Consider the following 17,499-nt stretch of genomic DNA (forward strand, 5'->3'; position numbering starts at 1 on the left):
GAAGCACAGATGTCTTCTCTGGGCCAAGGCTCATTTAAAATGGACTGTGGCAAAGTGGAAAACTGTTCTGTGGTCAGACGAATCAAAATTTGAAGTTCTTTATGGAAATCAGGGACGCCGTGTCATTCGGACTAAAGAGGAGAAGGACGACCCAAGTTGTTATCAGCGCTCAGTTCAGAAGCCTGCATCTCTGATGGTATGGGGTTGCATTAGTGCGTGTGGCATGGGCAGCTTACACATCTGGAAAGACCCCATCAATGCTGAAAGGTACCGTATATCCAGGTTCTAGAGCAACATACGCTCCCATCCAGACGACGTCTCTTTCAGGGAAGACCTTGCATTTTCCAACATGACAATGCCAAACCACATACTGCATCAATTACAGCATCATGGCTGCGTAGAAGAAGGGTCCGGGTACTGAACTGGCCAGCCTGCAGTCCAGATCTTTCACCCATAGAAAACATTTGGCGCATCATAAAACGGAAGATACGACAAAAAAGACCTAAGACAGTTGAGCAACTAGAATCCTACATTAGACAAGAATGGGTTAACATTCCTATCCCTAAACTTGAGCAACTTGTCTCCTCAGTCCCCAGACGTTTACAGACTGTTGTAAAGAGAAAAGGGGATGTCTCACAGTGGTAAACATGGCCTTGTCCCAACTTTTTTGAGATGTGTTGTTGTCATGAAATTTAAAATCACCTAATTTTTCTCTTTAAATGATACATTTTCTCAGTTTAAACATTTGATATGTCATCTATGCTCTATTCTGAATAAAATATGGAATTTTGAAAAGTCCACATCATTGCATTCCGTTTTTATTTACAATTTGTACTTTGTCCCAACTTTTTTGGAATCGGGGTTGTAGATAAATGTTAATTTTCCAGTAGTTACAATCGCTTTTAAGTGAGTAATACTAAATAACTGCTTTTAATAAGTAACTAATACGACGCAATTAGTCACCGTAGTGCATTTTATTTTCATTTTTATGTTAATCTAAGTTTCTTACAGCAAAATCTGTTAATCACGATATTTACAGTAATGCTTTAAATTCGGTCAGATAATGAGTGGTGGTGCGATGCGTCCCGATTCAAAGCAAACTGATTCTTTGATTATTTTTCCTACAACAGTATGTCCCACAGTGGTTTATTTCTCCATCACAATAATTTGTTAGTGCTAATTTTTCATTAATTACAGAGCGACACATTGTACTTCTTATTGGTATATACGGAGATTAGTGTTGTGGAATGTCTGCAAAATATTTAGCTCCTGGTGAACATTTACTTTATATGCAGATGTAAACAATCAGTCCCTCAAGAACCTCTCTTTTTTTTTTTTAAGTTAATTAGCCAAAATAAAAAAAAAACTGTCATGTCAGAAAACCGTTAAAGCGCCGACTATAAAGCGAGACCGTTATTTACTCCAGAATAACACAGGATGAACGATCAGAACACCACACACATGGCTTACATACAAATTCGACCAAACATCAGCTTCTGAGAGCTCCTCACCTCTTGAAAAAGACGTTCGAGTTTGTCAGTGAGCTCGCAGAAGTAGCGAGACGTGATGAGGCCGAGGCGAGATTTCTCCAGGCAGTCGCGTGCCAGTTCGATGATCTGGTGATGAGCGAAGCTAAGCACTCCATCCGCCAGAGGCAGCACGTTCTCCGGGGAGCTGCTGCTGATGATCTCCTGAATGCGCTCCTCCATCTGTGCCGTGGCCTGAAGAACACACCAGAGAGCTCGGAACACATACTGCAAAACCCACGAGCTTTTAGGGACAAACCAGGGCTTGCTGTTTACCTTTGGAAAGCGTTCCTTGTACACATGATTCATCATAATAATCTCATGATCGCAGCACGATGGAGATCTTCCAGGGCTGAAAACCACCGAAGAAATAATAGAATTGGTCCATCGTTTTATTTCAAATAGGGACAAACTAAGTTAGAAGCATTAAAACTGGACGTTTTGCTGTTATTGTTTTTGTACCTGAGGCTACGTGAGCGCGGGCGCATGGGCGTGGCTCTGCGGTGGTCATCGCCAGCAATACTCTCAGTGCAGAAGTGCTTGGACAGGAAGTGGAGCTCGTCGGCAGTTGGCTGGAAGGGCAGCTGATGGAGCTTCTCCTGTGATGAACAGGACGACTAGAAATGACAAGCAGGTACATTAGGAAAGGAATGTATTGTTTACTTTTTTTTTTTTTACTCAAACATAAGCTCTGATGACAGTCAACATTTAATAAAGGTATTATATACACCAGCTAATATTTGGATAATAATAATAATAATAATAATAATAATATTGCCATCACCAGAAAGCTGAGATTTTGCAAGAAATGAATACAGATGTGTGCAAAAGTTTTCACCCCCTTTAGTTTTTGGATATTAAAAAAAAATTATTTTACAGCCGATGTTCTTTAACATACAGCCTTCATTTTACAAGAACTGGGTGTAGGTCAGAAGTCGAGTTATCTGCAGTTATTAGAATGCTCAAAAGTTTGCACCCCCTTGACACACACTGGTTGTTGTTTTTGATGGGTGGTATGGTGGTGTAGCGGTTAGCACTGTCGCCTCACAGCAAGAAGGCTCTGGGTTCGAGCCCAGCGGCCGACGGGGGCCTTTCTGCGTGAAGTTTGCATGTTCTCCACGTGAGTTTCCTCCACCGTCCAAAGACATGCGGTCAGGTTAACATGAGGCAGCCCTTGAGCGAAGCACCTAACCTCGAACTGCTCCCCGGATGCTGTAGCACAGCTGCCCACTGCTCTGGGTATGTGTGTGTGCTTATTGCTCACGTGTGTGTGTGTGTTCACCGTTTCAGAATTTCACAAGTGTACGTGTGATGAATAAAAGTTATTCTTCCTTTTCTGTATTTTTTTTAAGGCATAAAATGGTTAGAATTTAATACGTATTAACTGTTAAATGTGACTCAGGAAAGGGTTAAGACCGAAAACAAAGCGCTATCAAAATCAAGGTGGAGAAGGGTTAAATCAGGGCTTTGAACCGGTTCAAAGAACGAAAACCGGGAACTTTTTCTATTTCACATGGAACAGAAACGAAACCAGAAACTTTATTATTTTTTATGCTCCGGAACAGAAATGCTTATTAAAAATAATGGTAACCGGTTAATACCGGTTTTTATTTCGTTCCTCAAAGTTTCCGTAGCCTACAAATAAAAGTCATTCTTCTCCTGCGCAAGTTTCTATGACCCGCTGGGGTTCACTTCCTGTGTGACGTTCGCTGACTGAATGGAGAGAGCGGGAGGATGGACTACTATCACGTCTCCACATCTTAAATAAGAGGTAAATATTGCAGTCTATCGTTATTCAAAAACGTCAATTTCAAACACGATATCAATATATTTGTCCACGTTAATGAGAGGCTCGCGAACATTAAATGACGTTAACCTCTGTTAGCCTATCAATGCATAGGGCCTGACTAGCCTTTGGTAACACACTAAACGAATTATCTTTCATTTTTGGCACTTTTTCTGTTTGTGTAGATGGGAAGACATACTGAGAATCCAAATCGCCAACATTTGAAATAATAATTGTTTTGAATTATTTCTTGTCTTATTTAATGAAGGTTGTAATAGAATTAGCCTACATTTGGCTTAAGCTGGATGAGACAGAGACATAATTTTATAGCCATTTGTTAAACAGCTGACAGGGAACGTAATTAACCGTTCCGGGAACGAAATTTTTTTTGTTCTAACCGGTTCGGAAACGTCTATTTAATGGTGGAACCCAAAACCGGAAACGTTAAAATTCCGTTTCTGTTCGGAACGAACCAATAGGAAAAAAATTCTGGTTCAAAGCCCTGGGTTAAATAAATGCAAAATTATAGGGACACTTCAGTCATTATTACTTATTCTAATGTATTTCTACTTTAAATAAATTCAAAGTACTCAAAATAACACCTCACTTAAAAAAAAAAAAAGGGGGCAAGAATAATTTTTTCCAGTTAAATATGCACTATGCACCTTTAAGTTTGAATTCTGACATTAATAAATCTACATTTAAGTTACGTTAAAAAACACAAAGCGGGCTGACTGGACGCTCCACTGACCAGCACACCTCATTAGTTTGGGTAAACTGTCCCATGTCTCCCCCTTTAAATGTCTAGTCTAAATGCCATTTGTGCATCCTCTGGCTCGGCTTGTTGGCGCTATCTTGTGAACTCATCGCCGGCTGGCTGGGACGGTTCTCCCAGAATGTTTGCCATTTCATCCCCAGGTGGGCGTGTGCTGAAAGAGTGTCAGTAAACACAGCTACAGCCAGTGAGTGAACGAACGAGTGGGTTTTCTGGCAAAAATTCAGGCACATATTTACCAGGGAAAAAAAAAAAAAAAAAATCTGCTCCGAGCCATGTTAGTCAGAGCGACAGCATCTGTTATTTATCGTAAAACAGCACGTGGTGCTTTGCACTCAGTTGGAGTCCAAATCTAATTTAAAAGTATGAAAAATTTGTGGATTTGAGAGAAAAGAAAAATATAGATAGATATTGTCTCTATCTTCGAGAGCATCTTTTATTTCATTGTACAATATCTGAAAACATTTATCTGCAAACTTGTCAGGAGACCTGAGGATTTAAATCCTGCTCGTGCAGAATTTAGTTTCCAAAAATATAAACGAATCACTAGCCTATTTTAAAAGCCACATAAATCTGCCCAGGCAGTTAATAAAGATGAATGAATGAACACTGTAGCCACATCACTATAACTGCATCATTCAACTTAATGAACGTTGTTCAGCAAGCGTCATATCCAACAGCTCGCTCACAACCACAAGCTTGTTACAGTCTACGACTTCTTGCTCGCATGAAATCAAAAACCTCGACTCAACCAGGGGAAAGAAAAAAATAATAATAATAAATAAAAATCCCCACCCCCACCACATATTTGTATCTGTATCTCTAATTATATTAACTTTATTCTGAATAAATGTATTTCTATTTACACAGGTACATTCCTGCTAAGACACAAGTGACAAACTTTGTGAGAAATACTTTCATTAAAGGAAAAGGCAACTTTTGTACAAAACCAGGTGTGTAATAGGAGAAAAACATATACGGAATCAATTCCGTTAATTATTTCCATTATATATCGAACATGAAAAAATATTTTTAACTTTGAAATCATGAATTGACACAGAGGAGTCGAAGTTGGAGGAGGCAGCCATTTTGAGATTGTGGGCAACTATAAACCAATCAGAATCTTTCGTTAATGCGCCTCCCTCTGATCTGTGACGTCACTGGGCCCATGAAAACAGTGTTTACAAGCAGATCACTGTGATTAGGAGTCCCGGCGGGTGGCTTGTATTCGATTCGTTTATATCCCGACCTTGTCAGCTGTCAGATTTATGTTCATGGACCCGGTAAGCTGGTAAATAATATTTATTTATTTTTTCTTTACCAAATTCTAACAGAAAACGAGAGCGCCCGAAAGGGAAAACCAAGCCGAGCCGCTTCACGCATGCACAGTAGGCTTGGTAGGACAAATCCAAATAGGAGTCATTCAGGATTCAGCCATGTTTTTGCTCCGTGTTTTTACTCAACCGAAGTTATACAGTATTATGAGCTTTAAGTTGCATAAATAAAACCATTTGGTGAAACTTTGAAGAAGCGATTGTACTGTTTTTTTTTTTTTTACCTTATTACCATGAAGCACTGAAGAGTTCTTTTCAGTGGTGGGCCGCATGACGTCACGCAGTAGATCAATATGGCGGAACGCATCTTCGCTGAGCTCAGCGCAAACCCATATTATTAAAAGTTAAAAGATACTGTTATGCGGTCTGTTCTTTCTCTATAAATTCCATGATCGATTACTTTATATATTTATCTATCTATTTGTGGTGATTTTGTACAAAAGTTGCCTTTTCCTTTAATAAGCTAACCCTCACGTTCACAAAAGAACATTTCATCTGCAGGGATTAATCTGACCGCCTTCAGTGACCGGGTTGCCAGGTCCACTAGCAAAAACACAAAGGGAAAGGAGTCACACAGTGCTGTGGATTATCTGAGGGACTCTGTGCAGCTTTGAGGCTAACCTCATGTATCTAGTTCTCTTGATTTGATTTTTGTTTTCCTGATGGCCATCTTTAGCTGGTTAGCAATATCCTTTTGCGTCTCCATCCATTATCTCTAGACGCTTTATCCTGTCCTACGGGTCGCAGGCAAGCTGGAGCCTATCCCAGCTGACTACGGGCGAAAGGCGGGGTACACCCTGGACAAGTCGCCAGGTCATCACAGGGCTGACACATATGCCGCTTTTCCACTACCAACGCGGCTGAGTTGGGCTGAGCCGTGCCGTGCTGAGTTGGGCCGAGTCGAGCTGAGTGGGGCTGTTGGAGTTGCATTTCGACTACAACCGCGCTGAACCGTGCTGGCTGGAAGTGGGTGGACACATTGGGTGGAGTTAGCGAAAGTGGGTGGACGTCACGTGATGTCGTTAAGCGGCGCAAACAGTGACATCAGTGATCTTTTAAGCGGTAGTCTCACGCCCCGGATAGTAAACAATAAACATGGAGGACATGGAGTCGTTAGTGTTGCTGGTCTTGGTGCTGTGGCTTGTTGTCACCGACAACGCGGACAGATACTGGCAAGAGCGTATAGATGAGGCGAGGCGCATAAGGCTCCAGAAATTCTCGTAATTCGTAATTATTCTTCTTCCGGGTTTGCGGTGTTTACAGATCCCAGCGTGCTCGCGGGGCGTGTGTGGGCATGTGAGGACACTCCTCCTCACCAAGCAGTGCACAGGGGAGTGTCTGCTCACGCCCCCAGCCTCACTCAGCTCGGTTTGGCTCGCTTCAGCCCCACTCCAAAACCGTGCGAGTTTTGGGTGCTAAGCAGGGCTGAAGCGAGCTGAGTCGTGCTGTTTTGAGATAGTCGAAACGCGAGCCATGTCGGGCTGAAGTGAGCTGAAAAAGGGTAGTGGAAAAGGGCCAATAGACACAGACAACCATTCACACTCACATTCACACCTACGGTCAATTTAGAGTCACCAGTTAACCTAACCTGCATGTCTTTGGACTGTGGGGGAAACCGGAGCACCCGGAGGAAACCCACGCGGACACGGGGAGAACATGCAAACTCCGCACAGAAAGGCCCTCGCCGGCCACGGGGCTCGAACCCGGACCTTCTTGCTGTGAGGCGACAGCGCTAACCACTACACCACCGTGCCGCACCGCTTTTGCATCTCATGTTTTCTCATTATGGATCAAAATCTATGTTCGGATTTCTGAAAAGCTGCTTTGTGACAATGTCTATTAATATCTAAAATTAAATTAAACTAAACATGCTGTTTTTATTCTGTCCACATTCACTAGATATGAGCAATCACGCGTTCTGATTGGCTACTCTGCTACTAGGATATCGGCTCATATACCGTGAGGAGAGAGAAACAAAATGGCGGAGCGTGTTGCTGAACCAAACGAGGATGAAATAAAAACTCTACTTGAAAACAAAACCCAAAAAAATACAACAAAATATGGAATGAAGGTATTTGATGGTAAGAATGTATCTTATTTTACTGTCATTTTGCCGGTTTGTTTACATTCTAAGCGGAAATTATTTTGTCGGACATTTTGTATAAAGTTTTTATTTATTGAATTTGCAAAAAATAATTTAAAAACAAATGCTCCGTTTCTCAAAGTCCAGTGAATATGGAGAGAATAAAACCGTTATTCCACTCACTCTCATCGTACATGGATTATAGCCGACTCGGTGCTACGCGTCTCGTCAGCTATCAGCTCATGTACGACTCAATTTGGTGGAATAACTTATTTTTTTCACAGTGCGGTTTCCATCAAATCCTGTGCTCTGATTGGCTGGCGAGCGGGTCCGTATCCTACGGTACGGACCCCGGTTACGGACCTCTGGCGACTCGCTCGTTCACAACAACAAACATAGTAGCAATTTTTGTCAACATTTATCTTTTTTATAAGATTTATTTATAAGATTTTAATCAAAAATCTTATAAATTCTTGCCAGCATTTCTCAGGAGAATAGCCTTAATTTTACATCATGGATCGTGATAACGGCAGTGTTCACAGCGACAGCGAGTTTTACTCCCCTGAGGAAGAAGAAATAAAAGAAAACATTTCAGGAGAAAGCTAAAAACCTCTAACTGTTGCTAACGCCGGGCAAAAACATGGCTGAATCCTGAATGACTCCTATTTGTATAAATAGGGGACTACATAGGCGGCAAAATGTAGTTTTTTTCCTGCCATGGAAGTGCACTTGTATACCGAGGAGGAAGCCATTTGCATTACAGCCGTGAATGAGGATTCAAAATGGCGGCTCGGCTCGGTTTTCCCTTTCGGGGGCTCTCGTTTTCTGTTAGAATTTGGTAAAGAAAAAAATAAATATATTATTTACCAGCTTAAGGTCGGTCCGTATGGTGAAATACCGTGACCTCGGCCTTAAATACTGACCTCAGCCCAGAGGGCCTCGCTAAGTACTTTCAAGACCTCGGTCACGGTGTTTCACGATACGGACCTCCCAGCTGGGAAATAACATAATTCTTCTCGCTTTCCGTTACTGTAGTTGGTTTTTCACTTTTCATTCACACACTCACGTCCTCATTTTCTCTCCTGTTTGAAATTTGTATCCCACAATGCCTTGTGCGAACAGGGAAAGCCCACCACATGAAGCATGACGTAGTATCTTGTATTGGATCATGATGAAGCAGGAAAAAATAGTGGAGAATTTAGGGCCTCGTGACCCCTGAACTGATTAATCGTTCTATTTAAAGAAAGCCTAATAAAATTTGGTTAATGTGGCGCAGAGGGCCTCGGTCAGTACTTTCAAGACCTCGGTCACGGTATTTCACGATACGGACCTCCCGGCTGGTAAATAACATATATTATACGTTTGTCAGGGTGACTCAGCGCAGCTTAGAAACACCAAGTATTAAAACAGTTTTGCTTACAGAAATTGTGGAACTGGGGGTGTTGGTTCCATATCCAGACGATGGGAGGGATGCCAGGGACCAGCGACGGCCGTCAGTCCTACACACAAACACACACCACTAAAACAGCGTAGAAGTACGCGAACAAAACGTACAGCATGTAACACACAGGGTTAAACCACGGTCGATGAGTGGAACACCAGAGGGAAGGGAAGGGAAGGGAAACGCTGAATGACTCACGGATTCTCAGAGCGAGAGCGGAGATGAATGCTGATTACAGAGCAGCTCACTGGCTGAGCGTGAGTGTTTTTACAGAATGGCGTTTAGTGCACGATTTCCTGTCGACCCCTTTACCAGACTGATAGCAATAACAGATGAAAACAACAACAGAAGGGAGTTGTGTGAAAGCACAGGAACAGTGAGGGGACCGAGAATTTAATTAGTGCACTCGGAGGGAAACGAATGAGAAAAACAAACGTAACGGACATTAATTTAATTACCTGTCTACTCTGCAGCCAGGGCTGAATTATAAAAATAGTGAGAAAGGGCAGAAAATATTTTTAATTTACAACAAAGAACAATTTTCGTTATTTATTTATTATTATTTTTTATTTCACTAACACGTATTCTGGCTTTCCGTTTTCAAACGTGTTTCACGAACATGATTCGGTATGTAGAAACATACGCTCGCCGGCCACTTTATTAGGAACACCCATCCATCCACCTGCTCTTTTATTTTATGCAGTTCTCTCTCTATCGATCTAATCCTTGGCAATGCATCAAATCATGCAGATACAAAATCAAGAGCTTCGGTTAATTAACGATCACACATCAGAATGGGGAAAAAAAAATCGTGATCACTGTGGCATGGGTGTTGGTTTGAGTACTTCAGAAACTGATGATCTCCTGGGGTTTTCACACACAAACGACAGTGTGTAGCGTTTACGCAGAATGGTGCGAAAACCAAAAAACATTGAGTGGGTGGAAACGAACGCCTTGTTGAGAAGAGAGCTCAGAGGAAAATGGACAGAGTCGAGGTGGTTCGAGCTGCCAGGAAGGACACAATCACTCTTTACAACCGCGGTGAGCAGAAAAGCATCTCGGCACGCGACAGCAGAAGACCACATTGGGTTCCGCTCCTGCAGCCAAGAACAAGTTCCTGTTGAAGTGGCCGGTGAGTGTAGACTTCCTGATACTTGAAGGATGCATCGTTTACCTGCGAGCGAAGGAGAAGTGGGCTGAGGCACTGGGGGAGAAGTTTCTCGGGCTGTCCTGAGGACTTGTGCCTGGAGGAAATAATCCAACACACGAGAAGTTTCAGTAAACAGCGATCATATACAGAAACGCACAGTTAATAAATGATTTATTCCCATGATTATAGTATTACAGCACATTATAAAAGCACATACAGTGCATTTACAGTGGTATGCAAAAGTTTGGGCACCCCAAGTCAAAATCGCTCTTACTGTGAACAGTTAAGCAAGTTGAAGATGAAATGATCTCCAAAAGGCATAAAGTTAAAAGATGACTCATTCCCTTTGTATTTTAAGCAAAAAAAATTTTTTTCTTCATCTTTTACATTTTCAAAATGACAAAAAAGGAAAACGGCCCGAAGCAAAAGTTTGGGCACGCTGCATGGTTAGTACCTACTAACACCCCTTTTTTACAAGTATCACAGCTTGTAAACGCTTTTTGTAGCCAGCTAATAATCTTTCAGTTCTTACCTGGGGGATTTTCACACATTCGTCCTTGCAAAAGGCTTCCAGTTCGACAAGTTTCTTGGGCTGTCTTGCATGCACTGCTCTTTTGAGATCTAGCCACAGATTTTCAATGATGTTTAGGTCAGGGGACTGTGAGGGCCCGGGCAAAACCTTCAGCTTGTGCCTCTTGAGGTATTCCGTTGTAGATTTTGAGGTGTGGTTTGGATCATCGTGTTATTGTAGGACCCATCCTCTTTTTAACTTCAACTTTTTTTTTTTTACAGATGGTGTGATGTTTGCTTCTAGAATTTGCTGGTATTTATTCAAATCCATGCTTCCCTCGACCAATGAAATGTGCCCTGTGCCACTGGCTGCAACACAACCCCAAAGCATGATCGATCCACACCCATGCTTCAGAGTTGGAGAGGTGTTCTTTTCCTGGAATTTGGCACCCTTTTTTCTCCAAACATACCTTTGTGGCCAAAAAATTCTATTTTGATTTCATCAGTGGGCGGCACGGTGGTGTAGTGGTTAGCGCTGTCGCCTCACGGCAAGAAGGTCCTGGGTTCGAGCCCCGGGGCCGGCGAGGGCCTTTCTGTGTGGAGTTTGCATGTTCTCCCCGTGTCTGCGTGGGTTTCCTCCGGGTGCTCCGGTTTCCCCCACAGTCCAAAGACATGCAGGTTAGGTTAACTGGTGACTCTAAATTGACCGTAGGTGTGAATGTGAGTGTGAATGGTTGTCTGTGTCTATGTGTCAGCCCTGTGATGACCTGGCGACTTGTCCAGGGTGTACCCCGCCTTTCGCCCGTAGTCAGCTGGGATAGGCTCCAGCTCGCCTGCGACCCTGTAGAAGGATAAAGCGACTAAAGATAATGAGATGAGATTTCATCAGTCCACAGGACTTGTTTCCAAAATGCATCAGGCTTATTTAGATGTTCATTTGCAAACTTCAGATGCTGAATTTTGTGGCTAGGACGCAGGAACGGTTTTCTTCTGATGACTCTCCCATGAAGGTCATATTTGTTCAGGTGTCGCTGCATAGTAGAACAGTGCACCACCACTCCAGGGTCTGCTAAAGCTTTCTGAAGGTCTTCTGCAGTCAAACAGGGTTTTTTATTTGCCTTTCTAGCAATCCAACGAGCAGTTCTTTCAGAAAGTTTTCTTCATCTTCCAGACCTCAACTTGAGCCCGACTGTTTCTGTTAACTGCCATTTCTTAATAACATTACGATCTGAGGAAGCAGCTACCTGAAAACACTTTGCTATGTTCTTGTAGCCTTCTTCTGCTTTGTGAGCATCAATTATTTTATTATTCAGAATGCGAGGGAGTTGCTTAGAGGAGCCCATGGCTGTTGATTTTAGGGACAAGTTTGAGGAGTCAGAGAATTTATACAGCTTTGAAATCTGCATCATCTGACCTTTCCTAACGAAGAATTTGAACAAGCCACAGCTCGATAAGCTAATTAAGGTCTGGAAGCTTGGTAAAAGTTACCTGAGAACTCAAATGTATTGGGGTGCCCAAACTTTCGCATGGTGTTCCTTTTCTTTTTTCACTCTCCAATTGTACAAAACAAAAATAAATACACAAATCTTGCAGAAAACGCTGAAAAGAAATGTCTCATCTTTACCTTTATGCCTTTTGGTGATCAGTTCATCTTCTGCTCGCTTAACTATTCACAGTGAGTGACAGACATTTTCAGTAAGGGTGCCCAAACTTTTGCATGCCACTGTAAATAATACTGGCTGGTGTTGAGTGGTATATCAGATATATTCCATTCAGCTAGTATGATACTGAACGAGTCGAAGACGAGTAGCTGAATGGAATATATTTGATATACCATGAAAAAAGCCAGACTTTATTATTATTATTATTATTATTATTATACACATTCCTTTTGGGTTTTCAACGCATCTTTCTCTTTCAAAATTCTCTCAAAAGCAAACCTGGTGGCCATGTTTGTTTACAAATTGTCCCAGTCGCTCGGTAGTACGGAAATTTTACGTCTCCGAAAGTGTGACGTCATGTCTTGACAACCCTGCGATATCGTAAACCATATTCAACGCTCATTCTCCATTGGGTAGAGCAGACCTGGGCATTTTACGGCCCGCGGGCCGCATCCGGCCCTTTGGTTCATTCTGACTGGCCTGCGTAAGGTTAATGAGAAATTACAAAATAAACGTATTTTCTAATTTTACCTCACGCATGGACTGAATGTGCATTGCTTTTATTTTGAAGTTGTGTTCAACAAAAACGCAATGCGCGCGACATGAAAATGACATGAAATCCCACGAAACCTAATCCCGCGATAACTACTTCCGTAATTTGTCCAGACCAACCACAAACTTGTACGTCATCCTTCAAACGGTCCGGCCAATCACATCGTGTGACGTCACCAGCAGGCGCCGGAGCCGATCTCCGGCGAAAAGCACCAAATGAGGTGATTAGAGTACAAATGTGGGCATCATTATTATAATATGATGTATCTTGCTTGATATTTGGAGTAGAAAGACAATATTGTGATGTCTTTATTGCGTTTTGGGGTGAATGTGACTGAAAAAAAAATTGGTACAAACGTTCACATTTTGTTAACCATTGTTTTGGGAAATCTGATTGAATAAATGACATTTTTTTGTAAGGCAACCTCGTTTTTTCCCCATACTCTTACCAGTCTTAGCAGCTTGTAAGAACAATGCTATTTATTGCTTTATATAAAGAAATACAATTAATATTATGCAGAATTTAGTTCAGCCTTTTGGTCCGGCCCTCCACAAAATTTTCTGTTTCTCATGTGGCCCCATGGAAAAAATAATTGCCCACCCCTGGGGTAGAGTGACGTAATACACATAGGATAAGCGATATGCTAACAATACTGCATGGCATCAAACCAAATGAATGAAACCCGCTAGAAGGGAATAGAACACGTGTTTTTATTCCATCAAAAAAGTGTCCTGTATGGATAATAATAATTTCCCATACCCCACACAGTGCTGTTGGATTCTCGATTCTGCCTGGGTAAAAGATGATTAACTTTCTACAACAGCAGCTCGGACTTTTGCTCGTTCCAATTCGTTATTGCTTCTCTCGAAGACTAAAGAGGAATAAAATTCTGCAGGACGTGCTGTTATTTCCCTACAATCAACCAAATAATCCATTATCTATCTATAACATCACACCATGTTGGAGTTTATTTATTATATTTATTATATTTATCTATTTGTATACAGGAAATGGAAATGATCATCTTAAATAAGCCTAGTCAGGTAAATGCTTAATAATCGTGACAAGACCCAGTGCCTAAACGTACTGTAATTCAGTCAGGCAACTAGAAATCGGAGGATTACTACTTTTTTTTTTCCCCTTTCTGTAACTGCACACAAAAAGGACAAAAGCATGAAAGAACACACAGGAAAGAAGAAGAAGAAGAAAAAAAAGGTTTGAGTGAATCGTGCTTTGATAAATTCAAATATCTTTTGCATTTGAATGAATCGATGGTGGATGGCCTTCGAAGGACAAAATAAACGGTTGCAAGAGAAGAAAAAAAAAAAAAAAACCCGGGAAGGACACCTGAGCACACCAGAAATCATCGAATCTGAAAAATGGAGTTGTTGATGAAAAGCTGGAAATGTAGCGATGCATGTTCCCTCTCAAACCAAGAACTATCTGATCCAGTCTGGAGCAGAAACACCACAACTATAATACTCCTGACTAGAATATCGCTTGGTCCTGCCACTCAGGGAAATAAACGCATGCAACTGAGGAATAGTCATGGAAGTTTTTCCCCCCCAAGTAGTAGCACATTATTCCAGGTCATACTGTACAGCTTGGACTTCAAAAACAACCCATGCACACACTCCGGTGGTGGATAGAATACGGATAGGTCACGGATTATGGAAATATAATAATAATAAAAAAAAAAAGATACAAAATACAGAGCGGTTACGGATTTTAATACAGATGCATCACCGGTGCTAATAATTTACGGATTAGTCACGGACGTTTCAATATATTACAGACTGGTTACCGATTTCATACAGATGATGCATCAGGGATTTAAAAAAAAAAAAATTAAAAAGTCTAAAACAATTCAATGTGGCGGCATGGTGGTGTAGTGGTTAGTGCTGTCGCCTCACAGCAAGAAGGTCCGGGTTCGAGCCCCGGGGCCGGCGAGGGCCTTTCTGTGTGGAGTTTGCATGTTCTCCCCGTGTCCGCGTGGGTTTCCTCCGGGTGCTCCGGTTTCCCCCACAGTCCAAAGACATGCAGGTTAGGTTAACTGGTGACTCTAAATTGACTGTAGGTGTGAATGTGAGCGTGAGGCTACATCCACACGACAACGGCAACGAGATTTTTTTTTCAGTAAAATGTCAGGTACATATGGCAATGCAACGCTTGCTGAAAACGATGCAATACACATGCCACACCTCTACGTGCGCTGTAAGACGGTCCCATCGGAGACACCAGAACAATAGAAGTAGACGCATGCGCATAAACCCCTTCTTCTGTAGCAACAGCCACAAAGTTTTGATTATTAATCAGTAGCGTAAAACGAAAGATGCAGAAAGAGGAATGAATGGGGGTAGATGGAAGCCGGTACGCCAACATTCTGATATCCTCCAGAATTCTTTAATGGTCCGGAATAAATTGAATGCTACATGTTGATGGATTACTTTGTTCTTCTACGCCCTTTTTGAGGAATGTATTGTCGGACTTAAACCAACATCTGAAGAGGTGAGATCGCTCCTTTTTTTTTCCCCTATTTTTGCTGGCGGGATTGTTTTTGTTTTTGGAAAGCGCACGGGCGGTGCGCGGTTTGGTACTACTTCCGCAGTGTTTGGACTAAAGACTCTGCCCTAAGGGCTATTCTCTCTCTCTCTCTCTCTCTCTCTCACTTTGCACCATTACACAATAAATATTCACAGTGAAAATATTTTGTAAGCGCGTTTCATGAACCAAGTTATAGGATTTGTTGACAACTCGCATCGAGTTCGTTACACTTCTACCCGGCGTGAAGCACTGACAGTCACGTGGTTGTGATGTCATCGTAAACAAATCCGTTCTACTCATCCAGACGACTTCGCAACGGCGCCGTTGCCAGATTTTTCCACTCTGGGACCCGTTCTCAAAAGATTTCGTTTTGGGGCACCCAAAACGCCGGTGCCGTGTGGACGCCAGGCCGAAACGATAAACAATTTTATCAGATTCACCTGAATCCGTTGCTGTGTGGACAGGGCCTGAATGGTTGTCTATGTGTCAGCCCTGTGATGACCTGGCAACTTGTCCAGGGTGAACCCCGCCTTTCACCCGTAGTCAGCTGGGATAGGCTCCAGCTCGCCTGCGACCCTGTAGAACAGGATAAAGCGGCTAGAGATAACGAGATGAGATGAGACAATTCAAAGTTTGGACTGCTAAAGTTCATAATTAAAATATCTTACCTGCATTTATATGTTTACTTTATTAATTTACTATTAATCACATATCCGTGAATAAAAGATGCGCGCTTTGTATTACATTTTTATTTTCCGTGAATCCATGACTTGATGATGCAATAAGGATGTACAAAGATGCCCGGGGAAAAAAATAGTATGTGCTCAGATAACGTCACATGTAAACAATTAGCTGATTGGTCAGATGTTTTATCGGATCAGATCCAGGCCTGGAAAAATGGCTCCAGAAGCAAATCTCAGCGATACGGATAAACCCAGGCCTGGGCTATAGGGATCGTTATCGATCTGGTATGAGCACCGACCACATAAACTGCAGGGGATCGATTTATTTATAGTTCTAGGTATTGTGGGACCGGGCCTTAAGGAAAGTGCGCATGTTACATGTGCTCAGTGCTCGCTGAAGGGAATTGCTCTCAGAGAGAGTGAGAATATCACTGTGTGAATGCACATGGGATCTTGTGCTCATTTTTAACGTCCACGTTTGCTAATTCTGCTCTGGGGCACGCAGGTAGGCCTCGACCTCGATTAAAGAGAAAACCTCTATGAGGGTACTTTTGCTGCACTGCTTCATTCGTTTGGCATCATTAATCATTAAAGGTATTATTAAATATGGAGCTGGGTTGACTTTCAGGCTCGATCTCTTCCAGAGGCGTTAAAAGCATATGGGCTCCATCTAGTTATTCACAAACCCTCCTGTTTCTGTGCACTGCTTCTGGCTATAAGGGTCGATCAGAGAGGTGTGTGTGTCCCTAATGAAGTAACAACACGTGGCTACGGCCCTGTGACTACCATTAATCACACATCATTTGCACCATTGATTAAAGGAGGGGGTTCAGAGTTAATTAAAGACAAACTGGGGCTGAGTGAACGCGGGGTTTGGGTTAATGGCTCAAAGTCGTTCATTAAGTCGTTCATTAAATTCATAAGGCAAGAAAGTCATTTACTTTGTTCGCAGTACTTTGCGCCGCTGGAATGATTGGCACGACCCAAATTACAGCCGTCCTCCAATTAGAGACTCAACTTTAATTGAACAACGGAGCTGATCAATCTCATGGACGTTATAATTATTTTACCTCATAGATTTGGGATTAATATATTACATTTAAAACCATTCCAGATTCACAAAGAATGCTAATATTCATGTGCTAACCATCACAAAAAAAAAAAAAACATGACAGTATTCCTATCTGCCCCAGCTCCTGTCTTAGTTGATTACAAAAGTTTATGCACCCTTACGACAAGACAACCTGGCTAAAAAAATTTAATTTACGTCAACAAGATATCGACCGTGTGCTCCTTCATTATACAAGTAACAAAATCCCAAATATCCTGCTTCACTTTTTAATGTAACAGTCAAGTTTATTTCTTTCTTTCTTTCTTTATTAATTAATAAAGAAAGAGGGGGGAAGGGGCTAAATGGTGCTGAATCTAAAATATGGTGGTTGGTTTTTTTTGT

General features: G+C 42.0%; 1 protein-coding gene across 17 annotated transcripts in view; it reads right to left on the reverse strand.

Moving 5' to 3' along the window:
- The window catches only part of mast4 (microtubule associated serine/threonine kinase family member 4), a 254,178-nt gene that overhangs the window by 57,981 nt on the left and 178,698 nt on the right, over positions 1–17,499 (reverse strand). For 10 of the 17 annotated variants that reach the window (XM_060912515.1, XM_060912511.1, XM_060912510.1 and 7 more), the window contains 6 exons: positions 12,230–12,271; positions 10,120–10,189; positions 8,925–9,003; positions 1,989–2,143; positions 1,803–1,878; positions 1,512–1,721 (listed from right to left, as the gene is read on the reverse strand). In XM_060912515.1, coding sequence (XP_060768498.1) covers positions 1,512–1,721; positions 1,803–1,878; positions 1,989–2,143; positions 8,925–9,003; positions 10,120–10,189; positions 12,230–12,271 — 632 coding nt within the window. The remainder of the gene's footprint in view (positions 1–1,511; positions 1,722–1,802; positions 1,879–1,988; positions 2,144–8,924; positions 9,004–10,119; positions 10,190–12,229; positions 12,272–17,499) is intronic. The other 7 variants (XM_060912518.1, XM_060912517.1, XM_060912516.1 and 4 more) reach the window with 2 other exon arrangements.

This window comes from Neoarius graeffei, chromosome 28, assembly GCF_027579695.1.
Source record: "Neoarius graeffei isolate fNeoGra1 chromosome 28, fNeoGra1.pri, whole genome shotgun sequence".
In the NCBI taxonomy this organism is placed as follows: domain Eukaryota; kingdom Metazoa; phylum Chordata; class Actinopteri; order Siluriformes; family Ariidae; genus Neoarius; species Neoarius graeffei.